At 39.1% G+C, this 18,986-nt stretch overlaps 1 protein-coding gene across 3 annotated transcripts in view; it reads right to left on the bottom strand.

Annotated features, from left to right (window-relative positions):
* LOC148035167 (Alg9-like mannosyltransferase family) overlaps positions 1 to 15,222 on the bottom strand; it is a 45,776-nt gene extending 30,554 nt beyond the window's left edge. For 2 of the 3 annotated variants that reach the window (XM_087680135.1, XM_087680136.1), the window contains exons 1-2: positions 14,890 to 15,222; positions 14,437 to 14,554 (exon numbers count right to left, since the gene is read on the bottom strand). In XM_087680135.1, the coding sequence (XP_087536261.1) occupies positions 14,437 to 14,554; positions 14,890 to 15,122 (351 nt within the window). In that variant the 5' untranslated portion in view covers positions 15,123 to 15,222. The remainder of the gene's footprint in view (positions 1 to 14,436; positions 14,555 to 14,889) is intronic. The other variant, XM_087680134.1, reaches the window with a different exon arrangement.
* Between the last annotated feature and the right edge of the window lie 3,764 nt (positions 15,223 to 18,986).

Raw genomic sequence — 18,986 nt, 5'->3', positions numbered from 1 at the left:
TTTACATCCTCCTAAAAGTCATTGCTCTCTAGCTTTTCCTTGCATAACATACCCATAGTGGTGGCTGCTAATGAAGAAATACTAAGCTCATCGCTGACAAATAACTGTCTGACTACATCCATGCACTCTCTAAGGCGTCCCAACATCAAAAAGTTATATGAAAAGCATGTATCAAAATACTTTAACATCTTTCTTGACCTTTTTGTGAACTCATAGCGAAAGAATTGGTGATTCAAAATAAAAGTCGCCATTTGATTTGAATCTTGTATCACTGGTGTGGCTGAACCCAATACAACTCGCTAAATCCTTCAAAGGGTTGTTTAAATAATGTGTTATGCCATAAGAGACAGTGATATACTTGTACACCCTTTAAGCAATGGCACCTACTGCCTGTTTGCTAACTCACCATCAGCCACAAATCCAACCACAAGATGTGGCCCAACAATCTCAATCATAGAAATCCACTCAGCTACAAGCTGATCTGTAAACTTCCCAATCCCTGAAGCATCATGGGATGGCATAAAACAAATCTCCCCTCATGAGTAAGCCACAATGCCATGGATAGATCTTTCTTGTGTCACTCCATCCATCAACAATGAGTCACTCCATCCATCAACAATGCCATGGATAGATCTTTCTTGTGTCACTCCATCCATCAACAATGAGTGTGACACCATTCTTCTTCCAATCTCTCTTTATGTTTGTTGCAACTTGCTCCACTATACGCTTCTCCTTCTCAAGCAAAGTAGTGCATAAAGTCTCAAATGAGGAGGGCACGTAGTTAGACCCATACTCTCCAACCTTCTTCAAAACTGCCCTATAGCACTCGAATCTATGGACATAAAATCATAACTAATAAGTCATATACGATAAGTGTCATGATAACATGATAAATAAGTAAATAGTAAAAACTTAAAATCATAAATGTCAATTTCTTAAAACCTAGCTACATGAAAGGCAATATGGTTGTGATAGAAGAAACGAGCCAAAGCTGCATCTATCTCTTCTTTTTTCATTGGGTTCCAACTTTCCTCAAGAATAATTGGGCGTCTAGTAGTCAATAACTAAGGCATTGATCACGTAAATGAATTGAATCCATGTGGTATGGATGCCACACTTGCTTCTACAAAGATGAAGGTCCAGATCCATCAGTTATTGTTGTTGTTGCTGCTGCCATAAGTGTAGCTAGATCAATCACCACTCGTATAGGCCTCGATGCAAATAGAGCCTCTTGACCAGCCATGCGGTCTAGAAACTTTCTTCTTTTCTCCGACGTGACATTGGGTCAAAACTACACATCCAATCTTGGCTCGTGTAATAAATGAGGCCTTACTTTATTTACGTTGCTCGTACGCTATAAAGAATACAATTTGCATGACCAAGGGCATGATCCGCCTCTACTTGATGGGCATTCAACATTTACCTCGTCCCACCATGACCATGTATCGGAGCATTTGCCTCTCCCTCCAACACGATGAGCTAGTCGTGAAGAAGCCATGTGGAGATGGAGTGATGTGCTGAGTACAACTGATTTTTAGATATTGGTACACCATGTAAGGCAAAATCAACAGGTAGGAGCAAGTGTGGAGCGGGCGGCCTCCAGTAGATGAGACAGGCAGATTGTTGCCTACAGTTGGCCAAATGCAAGGTTGAGCCTTAAGGCTGGGGCTTGAGCAGTGAGCACATGGTAGGCATGACAGCCCATGTGCGACATGGCACGAGTAGCAAGCCACAGGCAAGAACCGACGACCATGCAAGGCATAGGCGGCAGATCACAGGATGTGGCAGACAGACAAGCAACGAGCGAGTAAGACAAAGGAAAGCACGTAGGAAACAAAGGAGCCAAGACACAATGGCTAAAGCACTAACAAGAAAGGAGACGGCCCGATAGTAATTGGTCATCCCCCAGTATCTGTCCCCAACAACGCTACCCGTCCTTGGAACAAGGGGATGGGGTCCCCTTATCGGAGATGTGAAATGGGATGCCCCCCATTCCGCAACCACGTTCCACTGATGTGTTGGAACAACATTCCAGTGTCCAGAGGGCCTAAGATAGCTGTCCCCTATTTCTATACATAATATCCACTTTTTAAATCCATACGGCTGAATATGGCTGCTCCTTGCAATCTATCCATAACATCATTGATCTAAGGGATTGAAAACCGATTCTTTATCATAACCTTGTTCAAAGCATGATAGTCAATGCACATACGCCATGAACCATTCTTTTTTTTCTACATCAAACACACATGGGAACAAAAGGAGATGAGCTAGGCTGAATCAACCCTTTTTCTAACAACTCATTCATCTTACTTATAATCTTCCCCTCCTAGGCTGCACTTACTCTGTATAGTGGCTTATTAGGTGGGATACTTCCAAGGATAAAGTCTATGCCGTGATATTCAAGGAAAAGGCTACCTTGAAAGTGATTGAGAGAAGCAATCAGCATATATTTTCATAAATGACATGCCATCTCTCTCTAACTTAGACATATTCCCAACATTCTCACCATCATCATTATCCTTAGTAAAAACCAAGTACGTTGAAAGATGATTTTTCGTTACTTTAGAAATAGCAACTTCAAATACAATAGGAGCATATGCCCCTTCGAACTTTACATCAAGTGTGGGGATCTTTTCCTTGTGCTGAATAGTGATTTCTTTTATACGTGAATCAATCATTGCATGCATACAATAACACCATGGAATACCAAGCAACACATCACAACCCTCAAGTGGAGCAATAAAAGACTCTTCGCGGTTCCCATATCCCTGTATATACAACCGAAGCTTTCTAATGAGTGGTGTGACGGGCTCTACATAACCCTTACATGCCATTCAAACTTCCCCCATAGATCCCATCTCATCCTTTGTGATGCTTAGATGGGTTGCCATGTCTACAAAGATGAAGTTGGCTCATACACCATTATCAAAGAATATCAATGCATGTTGATCTCTAATTTTGCCCCATGCTCTGCACAACTCATTAGCGTCATCATTGGGCTGATCACTAACAACATCAAGCACCAATCCCACTAGTATTTTGGGCTTCTTTTCCTCAAGATCTCCTTGATTTTCTAATTTTCCAGCTTGCTACCTACTGGGATTGTCCCTTGCAATGTGGCTCTCCTATTCACAAATAAAGCATTTATTTGTAGCCATCAATTCCCTACGTTGTGCTAATGTTTTCGACCCCTTTCTTTGTTGTTTTGGTCTCTTTTCAAACCGATTTTCAAATCTACCACTTTTCTCAACTTTAAATAACTTTTTATTCGGCTTCTCCCAACTCTCCAAGAAGCCCGAATCCTTTCCCCATAGCAAAGCATCGACTACAGCAACAATCTCTTTGAGCTGAGATATGCTAGACACAATGGATTTAATGCAAAAATCCTCGATTCCTTTAAGCAGCCCACAAACATATTTTTCCACTTGCTCATGAAGGGGTACAAGGCAATGAGAAGTGATGGGCAGCAATGCATCCCAAAACTTCTTTTTGTACTGCTCCAAATTCTTGCATTCCTTAGTATCCAACTTGTTCCAAGTTGTCATGATGTCCACCTCAAAGGTACTTGTTAACCAATTTGATACAAACATTTGCTTGAATTGTACTCATGTTGATAGTGCTCTACCTTGCATTAAGAGAATAGACCACCATTGCAATGCATTCCCCTTCAAAAAAGTGGTCTTCACTGCTTTTCCAACCTCATCATAGTCTTTTGTTGCCCCTTTGGGTGTCAAGTTGTCATACACTAGCTGCTACAAAAAGGGTGCATTTGCTGAATTTACATCAAAACCAACACCAAACGGAGCATTCGCATGGCCAACATTCATTCCTTGAGCCCGATAGGCATTCGGAGGTGCAAATACATTACCAAACATGCTATTTTGTGCCCCATGCATCAAACCAATGCTACCATGCATAGGGTTTTGCATATTTCCAGCCATACACGAATATATTGGGCCTTACACACCATGAATTGGCTGCTGCATACCATAGAGATTTGTGCTATACATTTTGTATGCGGTCCCTGTCTAACCATAGCATGAAAAATCATGCTTTCACCAAAGTATGTTGGTTGTCCCATCATAGCATGCATGCCTGGCTATCAAAAATTCATTGAATTGGAACTTCCATGTTGGCCTTCCATTTGCATTCCTCACCCCACAAGTATCAACTATTTTGCTTCATTGGTCTCTTTGGAAGCTTCAAGTAAAGGCTTTGGCATTACCTTCTGCGCACCTTGCTGTCTGAAAGGTGTAGAAGATGACTTCTTCTTCTTGCTCTTGCTGTCCTTCTTTGGAGCATTCAAAAATCAAGTGAATTGAGGATCCTTTGCCAATTCAGCAAAGAGATTTGCTGCTCTCCAAGTCCGATTCTTGAACTAGTCATCAAATTCCTCTTCATTTTGCTCGTCATCACTCTTGTTATGCCTTGAAGAGCCTGCATCTTGCCCAATATCAACATTTTCAGCTTCTTGCTAATGGCCTGAGCCTTGTTCATAATCCCTGTCATTGCATTTCCTTCTTCCCCATGTAAGTGTCCATACTAAGAGACATCATCATTGCTTGTTTCCGAGAAGAAAGGCTAGCTTCACTCTATCCTATGGTCTTGTTCTATGGAAAATTGTCATGATGACATGTATTTTTGAAACCTCACTTAACGTGTGGATTAATTTTTAATTACATGGTTAAGTTAATGTTGCACATGTGAGGTGTAACTAGGGTTAGAGTAAATTTACTAGCCCGAGACCGGAGAAAATCACAGGATGTCAAAGGCAAAATTTGCTATAAGTTATGTTGCACAAGTACTTGGTGGTATCTAGTGCCAGTTGTTGGCCTAGGTCATTCATTTGGCCATAAGTGTGAGTTGGTGACACTAGAGAAGTGACATTTAATGGTACCTAACGCCAATCTAATAGTCAAAGATGGTACAAAGACACTTAAGAGTGGAAGATGCCTAGCCAATTTAATTATTCGCCAGTCATATTATTTTTCAAGGCACCGAAATAATTATTAAATTACTTTTCAGTATTTAAAGACTAAAAATTAATATTTAATTATGGATAATGTTAAAAAACCATTTGGGAAGGTTGCCACTTATCAAAAATGCCCATGCAAGTCCCAAAAACGTCTTTAGAGGCTAGAGAGAGACATTTTTAGTGTATTCAGCCTACAAGAGAGAGAGAGAGAGAGAAGATGCTGCTGGTCCGATTCCCAACCATTGGAGGACCTTTTGAGGCAGCTAGGGGCAAGAGAAGACCAATCAACAATAGGTGACAGCATCTACAGGCTGTTGAGACAGTGCAACCACTACATTTGACTGATTTTTTCAGTTCTTTGCATCTATAAGCTGTTGTGGCAGGGTAGCAACTGCATTTGACTGATTTCTAGTCATTCTTTGCAGCAAAACTTTGAATTTTCTCTCTCTACAACTTTCTCTCTCATCGTCCAGTCATTTCACAACCTTGCTCTGAAGATCTCAATATTTGGAACCTTGGAGGCTGAGAAATTGCAAATTTCTCTACTATAAACCCTAATTTACAGCAAAAATTAAGGCTTAGCAACAACCTTGAAAAGCATGCCAGAAATTGGAAGCTCCAGAACTTGGATTTTTCGGGGCTGAAGGTGAATTTCAGCTAAATTCAGGTGGAGGACTAGCCAGCCATTGAATTTGGGGCATTTCCATCATCTATGAAATAGGTGAAGGCCAATTAAGTGCCCGAATCAAGGGGTAAAATAGATTAAAGACTAGCTGGTCACTTTGGACAGCAAGGGGAGTTTGGATTGGTGAAGGGGATCGGGAGAATCCCATTGTAAATCAACTTCTTCTTCAATAAAGCTAAAGAAATACCGAAAGGGGCACCAATTTTGGGGCCAATCGGGTATGCATTGTCACAAGAACTGTAGGAAAAATTGTATTTTTAGATTTGCATTAATTGTTTGCTGCTGTAATTAAGTTGTAATCAAGGATTTACCACTCATCCACGGAAGGAAGGTTGGTTACAGAAATCCCCCTCCTGCAAACTTTATCACACCCTCCTCAATTGCCCAAATACATGAAACCCCATCTTGTGCTAATGAGTCATCTTCTTCTTTGAAGAAACAAGGAGTGGGAAGGAATCACCTCCACATTTAGATCCAATTCCACCTTCCTGGATTGACCATAAACATGGACCACATTCCGATGCTGATGGTCAGTCTCCTTCTTTCAAGGAAAAGGGAGCGGTACACTTACACTGTCACAAAGACCCTCGACCCTCCTACCACTTCTTGCCTAAAAAGAATAGGTTTTGTACATTTTGCCAAAAACCCAAGCCATGTAGATGACAATTGTTGCTCAAAGGCCAAGGGTCTTAGACTCACACCCAAAATCGCCTCACCCTGAGCTAAAGCTCTTCTACCCACACCAAAGTTGAATCCAATCCCCATTCCTAAACAGACCTTAGCCCCTTCCAACAATGATAGTGCAACTCCAAGGAGGTTGAGAGGGGGTCTTTCCCAAGGAGGTAGCATAATTTATCCACCTCTTGGTATCCATGGTTATCAATGGCTGGCTTGGTATCCATGGTTATCAATGGCTGGCCACCAATGCAATGGATCCTAAATCTTCCCCTCAATTAGTGCCTCATGGCATCTCTGAGCGGTTTGGTCATTACCTTTCCCTAGACTAGTCTCCTAGGAGTCCTAGATCATCCTTAGGAACCTTAGGCTAGTTTCCTTTAGGCTTAGGCATACTTTTTAAGTTTTCGGATGCACACTTTCTTTTTTCATTCACTTTCCATTGCATCTCACTCTCACAACATCCAAAGCATCTCAATATGAAATATTTGGTATGTCGATTTCTTTATTGATCTTTTCATCCTAGATTTTGTATTTCAATTAAGACTAATATTGCACGACCTACTTGAGTTGATGGCTTGTCTTCCAATTTCTACCTTTGAGTATTACCTCCATCAGCATGAAGAAGACAATACCTTCTCTCCTAAGATCACACCTTGGGCATCCTTCTTTTGTCCACTATCTTAGTTAAGGTGTTTTTCTCATTTAACCGTCATTTTCTACACTTCTAGTTTATTTTTTCATGACAAGTGGACTACTACCTTGGTGGTTGTGCCTTCATATTTTTTATTGCATCGAAGCTATCTCCCGAGATTGAGTTTTAAGATTGCCTATGACACTTGGCCAGCATTGAAGCACTCTTTTAAGATCGAATACAAGCACACCTCAACTACCTTCGTGACTGACTTTTTCTCACTCTTCCAATTGGGGAGAGTTAGGTCTTCCTTCTCTATCCATTCAATCTATTCACATGGTGAACTGCTATCTTGGTGTTTTTTCGGCACGGAGCCATCTTTCGAGGTTGAGATTCAAACTTGCCTATGCCACTTGATCAACATTATAGCCCTCTCTCAAGATCAAATACGGATAAATTCTACCTATCCAAAAGGCTAATTCTCCTTTGCCCATTTTGGCTAAGGGGTATCAGGCCTACCTTGGTCCTCCATCATCAAATTCTTCATGATTCTCAGCACCACACAAAGATTGACATCAAGTTCCTCTTTCTCCTTTAACATCGACATCCGTGATTGGAAGGGGTTCCTACTCTTTCTTGGTATTCTATAGGTTTCGGCATTTGTCCTTGACATTGGCCTCCCATACTTGTTGTACCTCCCTTTGCATTGCGTAATCATCATCTTTGTAAAAGGGCACTTGGGCAAGTGAACAATTTCCCCGTAAGGGACACTTTCCAAGTTGCACTTGCTACATGCACCTGCTACATGCATACCCTCATCATGTAGCACACTATTGTATGCATCTCATTGTACAAAGCATACCTAGGCAGATCCACTCAATCATTTAAGTCTCCTTTACTAACAATTGACCACTCTCAATAGTCAACTCAATGATGATGATAAAAATGCCATATTTCTTAACAACTTAATGAAAGAATCCCAATTCAATGAAAATCTTACAACTCTCAAGGTGGCTCAAGAGATGAAATGTGACGAGATGATTGCCATCCTTTTGGGCAACGAAAGGGCACTTGGGTAAGTGAACGATTTCCCCCATGAGGAACACTATCTAAATGGCACCTGATGCATGCGCATTCTCATCTTGTAGCACACTATTCTATGCATCTCACTGTGCAAAGCATACCTAGGCAAATCCTCTCAATCATTTAAGTCTCCTTTACCAACAATGGCCTACTCTCAATAGTTGTCTGAATGACGACGATAAAAAGGCTATATTTCTTAGCAACTTGATGAAAAAATCACAATTTAATGAAATTCTAACACCTCTCAAGGTGGCTCAAGAGATGAAATATGAGGAGCCTGTCACCATTCTTTAGAATGAGAAAAGGCGTAGCAAAAATGCTAGCATAGCACCAATAACCTTCTACACCAAGAAACAACCACCCAAGTGCCGATATTGCAAGCGTATTGGTCACACTATTGACCAATACTGCAAAAAAAAGGACAATCACAAACACAAACAGTGCGCTCGCCATACCATTGCTCGCACCCTATCTATTAGTAACCTTGGTGTACCACCTACTACTTTTAACAAGGCACTTAATGTATCTATTCATTCATTGTCTTTTGACAATAATGAGCCCTATCAATATACGTTATGATTGAAATAAATAGATAATGTGATTGAAATGAGACACTGACCATGGTAATGCATGTGTTAAGATCTTTTCAACATATCTATTTATTGTGTTAGATACTTTGCCCCGATTTTTATTCGAAAATATTTATACTTTCCTCTTTATAATTCTATAAGGAGTTTTATTCCAAGGGGAGTTTGTAACCACTTTACACATGACCTCCAAGTCGATTCCGAAAGCTATATCCACGTATTTGGGTTGGAAATGGAGGAAGAGAGAGAGAGAGAACACAAGACAATGAGCAAGAGTAAGCAACAATTCCATACTCCAAAGATGCAAGTGCTAGACTGATAGAATGAAAGTACAATAGGTCTTAAGTAAGTTAGACCAATCCCTAACTCAACTAGAGTTAATTTAACTCTAGAACTAACTCTAGGAGTGGTGACACAACCTATTAATATAGTTGTGTTGAGACTACAAACCAACTAGCTAAAACATAGGGCAGTTTCCATAGAATTGGCAAACTCTAACAACCCCTGCAATGCCAATGTGGTAGAAGTATTGGAAGATAGACAAATGAGGCTTGCTCTAGGAAGAAGTGCTCTATATCCCATAAGCACAGTGAAGAGAGTGGAATAACCCAAAAGCTATATAAGCATGTACTTGGCTCTTACGTAAATATAATGGTACTTTTAGTTTGAGTCACTCAAGATTGTGTTTATGAGTCCAAGCTAATCTATCTTGGAACCTAATTCACTTGAGTTATAATCTCTTCTCTCTATCATGTATCGGTTCTATGATTTGCGTCCACCATAGCCAACTAGCTCTAGATCTGTGTTTCTTGAAATGGTATCAGAGCCATGGCAAGCTAGTTTGGCAACGTAGTTCTAGCATCATTAGTTAGCTGTATTCTAATGTAAATGGATAGTAGGAGTTGAACCTACCTTAAGGGCCTTTGCCATATCCATATCTTAGGCCCATTTTCTCTACTTCTCATCTCACTATCTCCTCGGCATGATGGACACAATGGATTGTCTCTTTGACAATGCCTCTGCCTCACACATGCTACGAAGCTCCACCCGCACGCCATGGGACGTTATGAAGGATGAGAAGAGCTTCAAGCTAAGCATGGACATGCTTGGTATCAGCAAGGAGGAGGTGAAGGTGGTTGTGGAGGACGGCAATATCACTATTAAAGGCAAGCACAAGGTTTCAAGGGTAGGTGCGCCCAGCATGGCAAGAGAAACAAACCATCCGTCCAAAACAGACACGGTTGTCTCCGTGCCACACGGGTTTGCTCTCATTGCCTCCTCTTTTACCAAGGGTTACGCTTGTGGTTTTGGCTACTATGCTGCAGAATTCCTTTACAAAATTCATACCGACAAGACACACCATCTTTGCCGCGGAAAGCTTAACAACAAACACGGTTTTTTGGTGTTAGGATCAACTGCAATTGGACTTACACGTGGAAGGCATCAAGGCCGACATGAAGAACGGCGTGCTTCGGGTTGTGGCTCCCAAGGCTCAACAAACTAGGAAGGTGGAAGTGCGCCTGGATTAGGGTGGAAGTGCCCCAGATTAGGGCAGGTTTCTGTATTACCCGTCTTTACAGCATCTTCATAATCCAATGAATTGACATGCCCCTTAGGGTTTACTTGCTTATTCTCTGCAGACCCTGATTCTCCATAAATTTCTTAAATTTCAAGCGATTTGCCTCTCCTTGGCCTTATCAATTTTGCAGATCTCTAGACCTCTTTTAAACCACTAAATTGAAAATAGTATAGTTTCTTCTATTTTTTTCTTTTTTAAAACTAATAAGCCTTATTACTAAGGTTTTAATAAGCCTCTACTAAAATATCCCCTTTCACATTGCCTCTCTGTCTTATAAACTCTTCCATGCCTATTTTACTCCAACCAATTCAATTTCCAAAGCTGAGTTTATTGTTGTGAAGATCCTGATAAGCATTCCCTTGATCAAAATCCTTGTAACTCTCACAAATCTTGTTGTAACTGGGATTAGACACTGCTATTGAGCAACACTGCCAATCGGTAAGGCCTTCCCGTGTTTCAAAGAGAATAGGTTGTTTGATTTCGAAAGAAAATCCAATGCCAAAGTCACATGAAATTCCAAAATCTATGTATCCCAAGTATCTTATCAAAGAAGCAAAGAGCTTCAAGAATGAAGAACAAGACGGATAAGGAGCATGAAGACAAAGAAGTCCAAGAAGATCTAGTACGACAAGAAGAGAAAGAATATCATAAAAAGCAACAAAGAATGAAGACTAGAGCAAAGGCCAAAGACAGCCACCAAAAAGAAAATAAAGAAATTGTTTCCGCTACCTAACAAAAAAAAAAAACATTTCCCATAGTGGATGTAAAAACCCTTACCAAGAATGTACAATTTCATGCTTTAACTTAACTAGGCTGCCTATGAGCTAATCTCTTGCGCCATGTCATCATGTAGGGAGGGCAAAAGCCAACAAGTGTAGGAACTCATCATTTGAGGGGGGGTGTTGGAAGATAGACAAATGATGGTTGCTCTAGGAAGAAGTACTCTATATCTCATAAGCACAGTGAAGAGAGTGGAATAACCCAAAAGCTATATAAGCATGTACTTGGCTCTTATGTAAATATAATGGTACTTTCACTTTGAGTCACTCAAGATTGTGTTTATGAGTCCAAGCTAATCTATCTTGGAACCTAATTCACTTGAGTTACAATCTCTTCTCTCTATCATGTATCGGTTTTATGATTTGCGTCCACCATAGCCAACTAGCTCTAGATCCGTGTTTCTTGACAAGAAGTACAAAAAGATCAATCACCAAAGGATAGCAAGTTCAAGGACTTTCGAAAAGCCTCGAACTTTTCATAAGGAAGTGCTTCAACAAAAATGTCTACAACATTCTCTTGTGTAAGGGCGTACATCAGATTGATCTCTCCTACATAGCATCCTCTCTCACATAATGGTAATGTATCTCAATGTGTTTCGTGCGAGTATGAATCACACAATTATGTGCCACTGCAATAGCACTTTAACTATCAAAAAGAATGGGTGTAGGACCCTCTAAAGAAATCTGTAGATCAGCCAACAATCTACACAACCATACACATCCCACTGTTGGAGTGAAGGCTGCCCTATACTCAATTTCATGAGACAAAATAACCACTCTAGGTTGTTTCTTACTTAGCCATGAAATGCATGAGCGGCCCAAAAAGAAACACTGTCCAGTAGTAGACAGCCTAGTATCTGCATCACAAGCCCAATTTGAATCATTGTAAGCCTATAGATGCAAGTCTCCACCCTTGGAAAATAATAATGCATGTGATTGAGTACCTTGCAAATATCTAAAGATCCGCTTAACAGCTTGCGAATGCATGATCTATGGGCTGTGCATATACTTATTCACCTAAGATATTGCATATGGAATGTTAGAGCATGTGCTGGAAAGATAAATAAGACAACCGAAAGCTTGGTTGTAAATTGCAACATCATACATCTCTTCACCATCATACATAGACAACTTTAAGCATGGCTCCATGGGAGTGCACATAGATTTGCAATCTTGCATGTTAAACCTATGTAAAAGCTTGTCTAAGCTTGTGGCTTTGCCTTTACCACTTGAAAGTGATGGGTGGACTGAAAAAGTGACTCGACAGCCTAGTTTACGAGATCCACATGCAGTAGGACATAAATTTACAATTGAAACTTCACAAAAGCTAAAAATTGGTGATACAAGCTTTCTTTTGCCTGTAGAAAGAGCTTGTTTCTTGCAGATGCTAGCAAGGCATGGGAAAGCCTTTGTGTTTCAGCTAGATGAAATTGGAAATGTTGATCCAACCATAGTTGCACCGATGGTGATCTTTACAATACCTCATGTGCCATGGAATTTAAAGCCTATTCCAGTACCTTGAAGATACATAGCCCACAGATACCACAGGAGGAGCAAGATATCTACTCCATGCTCTATGAGAAGCTATCGGTACTGTGCATGAGACTCGTGCACGGAGGAGGGTTAGAGTGAAAGCCACACGTGGTCGTGCATCACAAGTAGAGTCAGAGCCAGACTGAGGCTAAGGCTGCTTCATCAACTTCACAATCAGGGTCCTCAAAGTCGAATGAGGAGATGATGCACAGATCCTTAAAGTCTGGATGAGTCATGAGTCATAACTCGTGAGTCATGATATGCAGGAGTTAATTTAGCAATACAAAGTATAGATTCCAAACTATAGTTCTAGTTGTTCATTGATGTTGATACTTATAGCCTCACTGGACTTTTAAATTTTAATAAATTATTCACATGACATAGTTACATGTATCATTGTATCTTAATTTCACTTATTATGCATCTTGATTCTTGTTCCATTGTTCTTGATGTCAATCTTCTGTGTTCATTGCTCTTTAGATCATAGATTATTCATGAGTCATAAATTTTAATTCATTTTGTTGACTCAACCATTGAGTCGTCCATCTTGAGTCTTGACTCCTCAATCTTCACTCGTGAGCCGTAATATATATAATGAATCATGATTTCAATCATAATTCATAAAGACTCAAACTTTTATATGAAATTTGGATACATATTGTAGGCATTAATATATTTACATACCCACATAATACTATATTTATTTTAGTGTACAATCCAAAACGTCATTTTTCCGTTTTCAAAATTTGGCCAAAACTCTAATTTGTCCCATTTTTGTTTCCCCCGTTTTTGAAACTCCCCTGTACTATGAATCACTCATAACCCAAAGGGGGTTTTATGAGTATTATACATGCTCCCATGTGTAAATACACCTTAGATGTATAAGTGTATGTACCAAAGGTATAAGCACATTTTATACCTCCCAACATTTAATAAGGGTCAAAATATTGAAACCCTAAGCCCATATAATGAGGCCTTAAACATTATACTTTCATAAACATCTATCATATCAATCAATTTAGCTTGTTATGTACCTGTAAAATTTCTCTCTCTCACACACACACACTCTCTCTCTCTCTTTTTTCTCTCTTTATTATCTTCTCTCCATCATGGAGCTTCACTCTCCATAGCCTGCCGGTCCATCCTCACGAGCTTCATACCCAACAATTCAACCCCAAAGACTGTTGCCTTTTGATTTCCAAACCCTTCCACTTTCACCATTATCTCAACTCCGATTGATAGTTACAAACCTCAAGATCTGTCGTCAATCGACATTACTCTTTGATTACTCCCATTGCTTTGCCTTTCAGTATCTATGCGCTCTTTCATAAATTTGTAACACTAATTCATTTACTTAAGGGTTTTTTTTTTCTTTGTTTGTGTTTTAGTCTGAGATCTTGTTTTTTAGCCATGTCTATATATTTTGTGTTTTCTCAATGCAAACCCTAGTATCACTTCATATTGTATCAAAATCACTTCTCTTTTAAAAAGTATCTTGCAATTACCACAAAGGACACTCTGCATTTGGAACGACTAGCAATCCATCTTCTTCATCTCAACCAAGCCCAATGTCATATGCATATAACCCTTTTGAGTCATATGAAACAAATTCCTCCCCTGTTATTTCTTTTGGTATGCAAAACTTGGATAATGATAAGTTTGAATATATAAATGTTAATCAACAAGGTTCTAGGCACAAAAATACATCTAGATTTTTCATCTACATATTAAAATTTAGATTTTCTTTCCTCCACTTTTAATAACTTAGAATGACATTTCGCGTCTGCATCGAGCACAATAGGGTTCGGATCATACATTATTTATCAATCTCACATTTTCTTAACCCTTCAAAACAAAAGTATACCTCATTGAAAGGAGAGGTGATTTTGGGAAGAAATATTACCACCAACCAGCGTGTATCCAAACCAAGAAGAGCCAAGAATTTGTAAAGGCCGACAAAAATTAAAGGATGAAGGTAGCTTCTAAGCCCTCTTTTCCATTCCCATGTCAAGTGCCCATACCTTGATAAAGCAAAAGTAATAAATGCACGTCCAATTTAGGAATATATCAACCTAGTCACAACTCTTCCTTGTCTTTTATTTTGACATGCCAAGCCACTTTTTTTATAAAAACCCAACGAACAGGGCTATGAGAGAAACTCTAAAAACTTATTTTCCTCTCTAGGGTTACTTGTTTCAATGATTGAAAAAAACCAAGTCTCGATGATGAAAAGAACCTAAACCAAAGAAAGCTGTGTGTGTGTGTGTGTGAGAGAGAGAGAGAGAGAGAGAGAGAACATACATGGCAGCTTGGATCAAATTTAGCTTGCACCAATCAAAGATGGACAATTAATTACCCAAAAACAGCACGATGAGCGACCTCCACTGATTGCCAGTATTCATCCGGGTTGAAGAAAGTCTGGATGAAGAGAGCGTTGAGCAAGCGAAAGCCAATGCAGGCTATCAGAAGTCTGGGCTCATCCCAACTGCTTTTCTTGAAGGCCTCTGTGGATCGAGGCGCGGCCCTCCTCCCATCATCTGGTTCTTGTTCCTTACTTGCAGGCGCAGTCTTCCCTCTGCGATGCGCCATCGCGACCTTTTATTAGGTTTGCTGCTCGCTCTGTCTCTCCCTCTCTTTGTCCGCGCAGTAGACGACTCAAAGAATGACGATTCTGCTCTAAACAACCCCTTCTTCATGAAAATCGGAGGTTTTGATGTGAAGGTAAAGGGTTCAAGCCCTAGGGGCAGCTCAACATTCCCCTACCCCACATGATTACATTCTTTTATAAATGCCAATTCTTAAAAAGGGTGTGTGAGTTCCATGAGGTCTTGGTTTCAATCAAGCACTCCATGGTACCTTAACAATCTGAAAACACTTCTTGTTTTATGGAAGTGATAAGTCTACATACTTATCATAGGGCCTACCTACAACAGGAAATATCGTTGCTAATGTGAAAAATATTATGTATTAATTTGCAATGCACAAGACATGTTGTAAGATATGTTGTTATTCTTTAGGGTTTTTTGAAAAATAATTTCCTTTGTGAGCAAGTGATAAATTGTATCGAATGGCTTGCCCTTTCTAAAATAATAGATATAAGTAAGGATTAAGATGTAACGAATAATTGAATACGTTTTTTTTTAAGCCAGGGGTGGGGGGAGCCTTGTTATCTATAATTAGTAGGGGTGCTAGTTTGTTTTTTCTTTTAAGGTTGTTTTGTTAGAAATAAATTATATGAGGGCGAATGTGGATGAGTGATCTATGCAATAACAAAATGGGCTTCATATTGGGTTATTGTGAATGTATGTTAGTCCATATGTGGTTTATTATAGATTGTATGTTTTTTTGGGTTTTGGTGCAAATATATGTTGTAGTATTTTGCTTTGTGAGTCTGAGTTGTTGTAGTCAATGCTGAAATCTCTAGTAAATATAAATTATTGGGTCTTTGGAATGGTAGTAATAATATTTTTGTTTGTCAATGTCAAAGTTGGGGATTTGTCAATGAAGATTGTACTTATTTCTTCTTATGCAACTGTTTTAATCTTTATTTGTAGATATTCAATGCTATTTGTAATTTTGTATTCTACTTTTATGATTTGTATTTCACCTCCATAATATAGTGCTATTCCATTTTCAATTGTATAGTTTAACAAGTAGAAGTGAGGAATAGGTTTTTTTGTGTTTAAATGCTTTTGAGTAAGCATAGACTATTTGATTGGTGTAAAATTATTGTGTTTATTATATCATTGAAATGTGTATGTAGCTTATTTGTATTTGAATATTGGTAAGTTTGATTTTGTCTGAGATTGTGTTTAGTAAGCCCCATTTAGATTTTGTTTGTAATCTCTCTTTTCCTTTGATTCCTAAAGGGTCTCGATCAATATGGTTTCTCTGTGTTGTTGTTAATATGTGAAGGTTGTCAAGATTTGATATTCTCGAAAGTGATGTGCACACTAGTCCATGTGTTTGAATATTTTGTGGATTCAATAGCACTCTAGATAGTGTTAATCCTTGTATTCAATGTATTGTATGTGTTGTAGCTAGTTGTATGGGAAATTGACTTCTTAAAACAATGTTATTATTGTGGTCTCCTATTTGGAATTCCTTCATCATCTCTATCTCTATTATATATTGTTTTAGATATAGGCTTGGGGAGTCCCAAGCTTCTAGAGAGCCTCCCAAACCTATAGCCATACCCAAAGCAAATTTAAGAAGTAAATAGAATAAAAAAGAGAGGTGGAGAGATAGAGAAGAGGGAGAGAGAAAGAGAGGGGGCACAAAAAAAGAGGAGAGAGAGGGGAAAGAGGAAAAAGGAGAGAGAGAGAGAGAGAGAAAGATGGGAAAAGAAGAAAGAGATATGGAGATAAAAGAGTGAGCAATGGGAATACAAAAAAGAAAAAATGAGAAATGGGGAGAGAGGGAAGGAGGGAGAGAGAAGAAGAAGAAATAACATGTGAGAGAGAAGAAAAACAAATAAACTAGAAAAAAGGGAAAGAATGAGCAAATAGAATATAGAAAATAAAAAAGAAGAAATGAAGCAAGAGACATAGAGAGAGTGAGAGAAGCAAAAGAAGAAGTAATGTGTGTGTGTGTGTGTGTGTGTGTGTGTGTGTGTGTGTGTGTGTGTGTGTGTGTGTGTGTGTGTGTGTGTGTGTGTGTGTGTGTGTGTGTGTGTGTGTGTGTGTGTGTGTGTGTGTGTGTGTGTGTGTGTGTGTGTGTGTGTGTGTGTGTGTGTGTGTGTGTGTGTGTGAGAGAGAGAGAGAGAGAGAGACGAAAAGCATAAAAAATAGAACAATGGAAAAGAGAGAGTAGAGAGAAAAGAGAGAGCAAAGGGAATCGATATATAAAAGGAATGGAAAGAGAGGGAGGGAATGAGAGGAGGCCAATAAAGAGAGAGAAGGGTGGCGTAAAAAAGCACGTAGAGTTAGAGAGAGAGAGGGAATAAAAAAGCAAACATAATAAAAGGAGAGAGGGGGGAGGAAAAAGAAGAGAGAGATGAGATAAGAAAAGAAGAAAGAGAGAGCAAAGATAAAAGAGCAAGCAAAGAGAGTACATAAAATAAAAAAGAAGTGGGGGGGGGGAGGCACAGAGAGAGAGAGAGTGTGTGTGTGTGTGTAGAAAATAAAAAAATAAGAATTGATAGAGGAAGATAAAATATAAAAGAAAACAAATGAGAGAGATAGAGAGAGGAGGAAGAAGAAATGTGTGAGAGAAAATATAATGATAAATGAGAGAGAGAGAGAGAGAGGAATAAGAAAAAGAAATTTGTGAGAGAAAAAACAAGGATAAATGAGAAAAAAAGGAAAGAGAAAGTAGAAAGAAAAGAGAGAGCAAAGGGAAAGATTATAGAAAAGAAAAAAAGAGGAATGGAGAGAGAGAGAGAGAGAGAGAGAGAGAGAGCAGTGTAAGTAGCAGCTCCCTATAGAGTGATATGGGAATCCCCAATGAAGTCTCACAATCTTGAAACTATGATTGGCGCACTAAGAATAAGATGCTACTTGATTGGTTAGCTAGGATAGATTGCGTGCTACTCTTTTAGCCATCGTGTGTCGCTCACAGATACTCATCATCAATCAATCTCTTTCTTCGATCATAAAAGGAATAAGCTTGGTGTATGAGGAGCTTGCATGCTATCATGGTGAGCAATGACAAGAGGAAGGACATGACATGGATATCTATTTTCATGTAAGGAATAAGCTTGGTGTATAAGGAGGTAGCATGATGCCATGGTGAGCAATGACAACTTGATTGAAGTAGGAAGGACATGACATGGATATCTATTTCCATATGAGAGAGAGAGAGAGAGAGAGAGAGAGAGAGAGAGAGAGAGAGAGAGAGAGAGAGAGAGAGGGAGGGAGGGAGGGAGGGAGGGAGAGAGAAGGGAGAGAGAAAATCCTATCATCCCTTATCTCTAATCCACAAGGGAAGAAGAGAGAGCAACATTGCTTTGTGGAGTTGTCGTGCAATTGGGGGGTATTCCTTATGCACAAAGCACACAAGGAACACTAGTTCATTTGATCAGTGTTTAAGTTCTATGTGCATCATTTGGATGTGATTGTTCATATCCAACTTGAGTTTCCACTTTTGCATTTATAATTTCAATCCATACTATGTTATCATCTTCAATAATGCAGCCTTTAAAAAATTTACTCTATTGACTAGTCCATCATTAATATCAATGCTTCTTGCACATATTTCAATTAACATAATTCCTTTAAGAATTAAGATTGTGTGTAATCTAGAAGTTAGTTTTGGATAATTTAGAAATTGTATAGTTTTAGAGCATGAAAGTGATCGTTTGGTTTTGCTTTCCATAATAATAAGTTGTTCCTCTATAGGTTCAAATATTTGTTTATTGTGTTCATCTTTTTGTTTGTTTGTATAGAATAGAAACATGATTGATAGTATGTCTTTATTTTTTTGTGTATGCCACATTGGCCATTTGAATTCGTA

This window comes from Lygodium microphyllum, chromosome 6 (assembly GCF_053477565.2).
Source record: "Lygodium microphyllum isolate KBCC chromosome 6, Lygodium_microphyllum_v1.1.10, whole genome shotgun sequence".
In the NCBI taxonomy this organism is placed as follows: Eukaryota; Viridiplantae; Streptophyta; class Polypodiopsida; order Schizaeales; family Lygodiaceae; genus Lygodium; species Lygodium microphyllum.
This window is presented reverse-complemented; position numbering and strand designations above follow the sequence as displayed.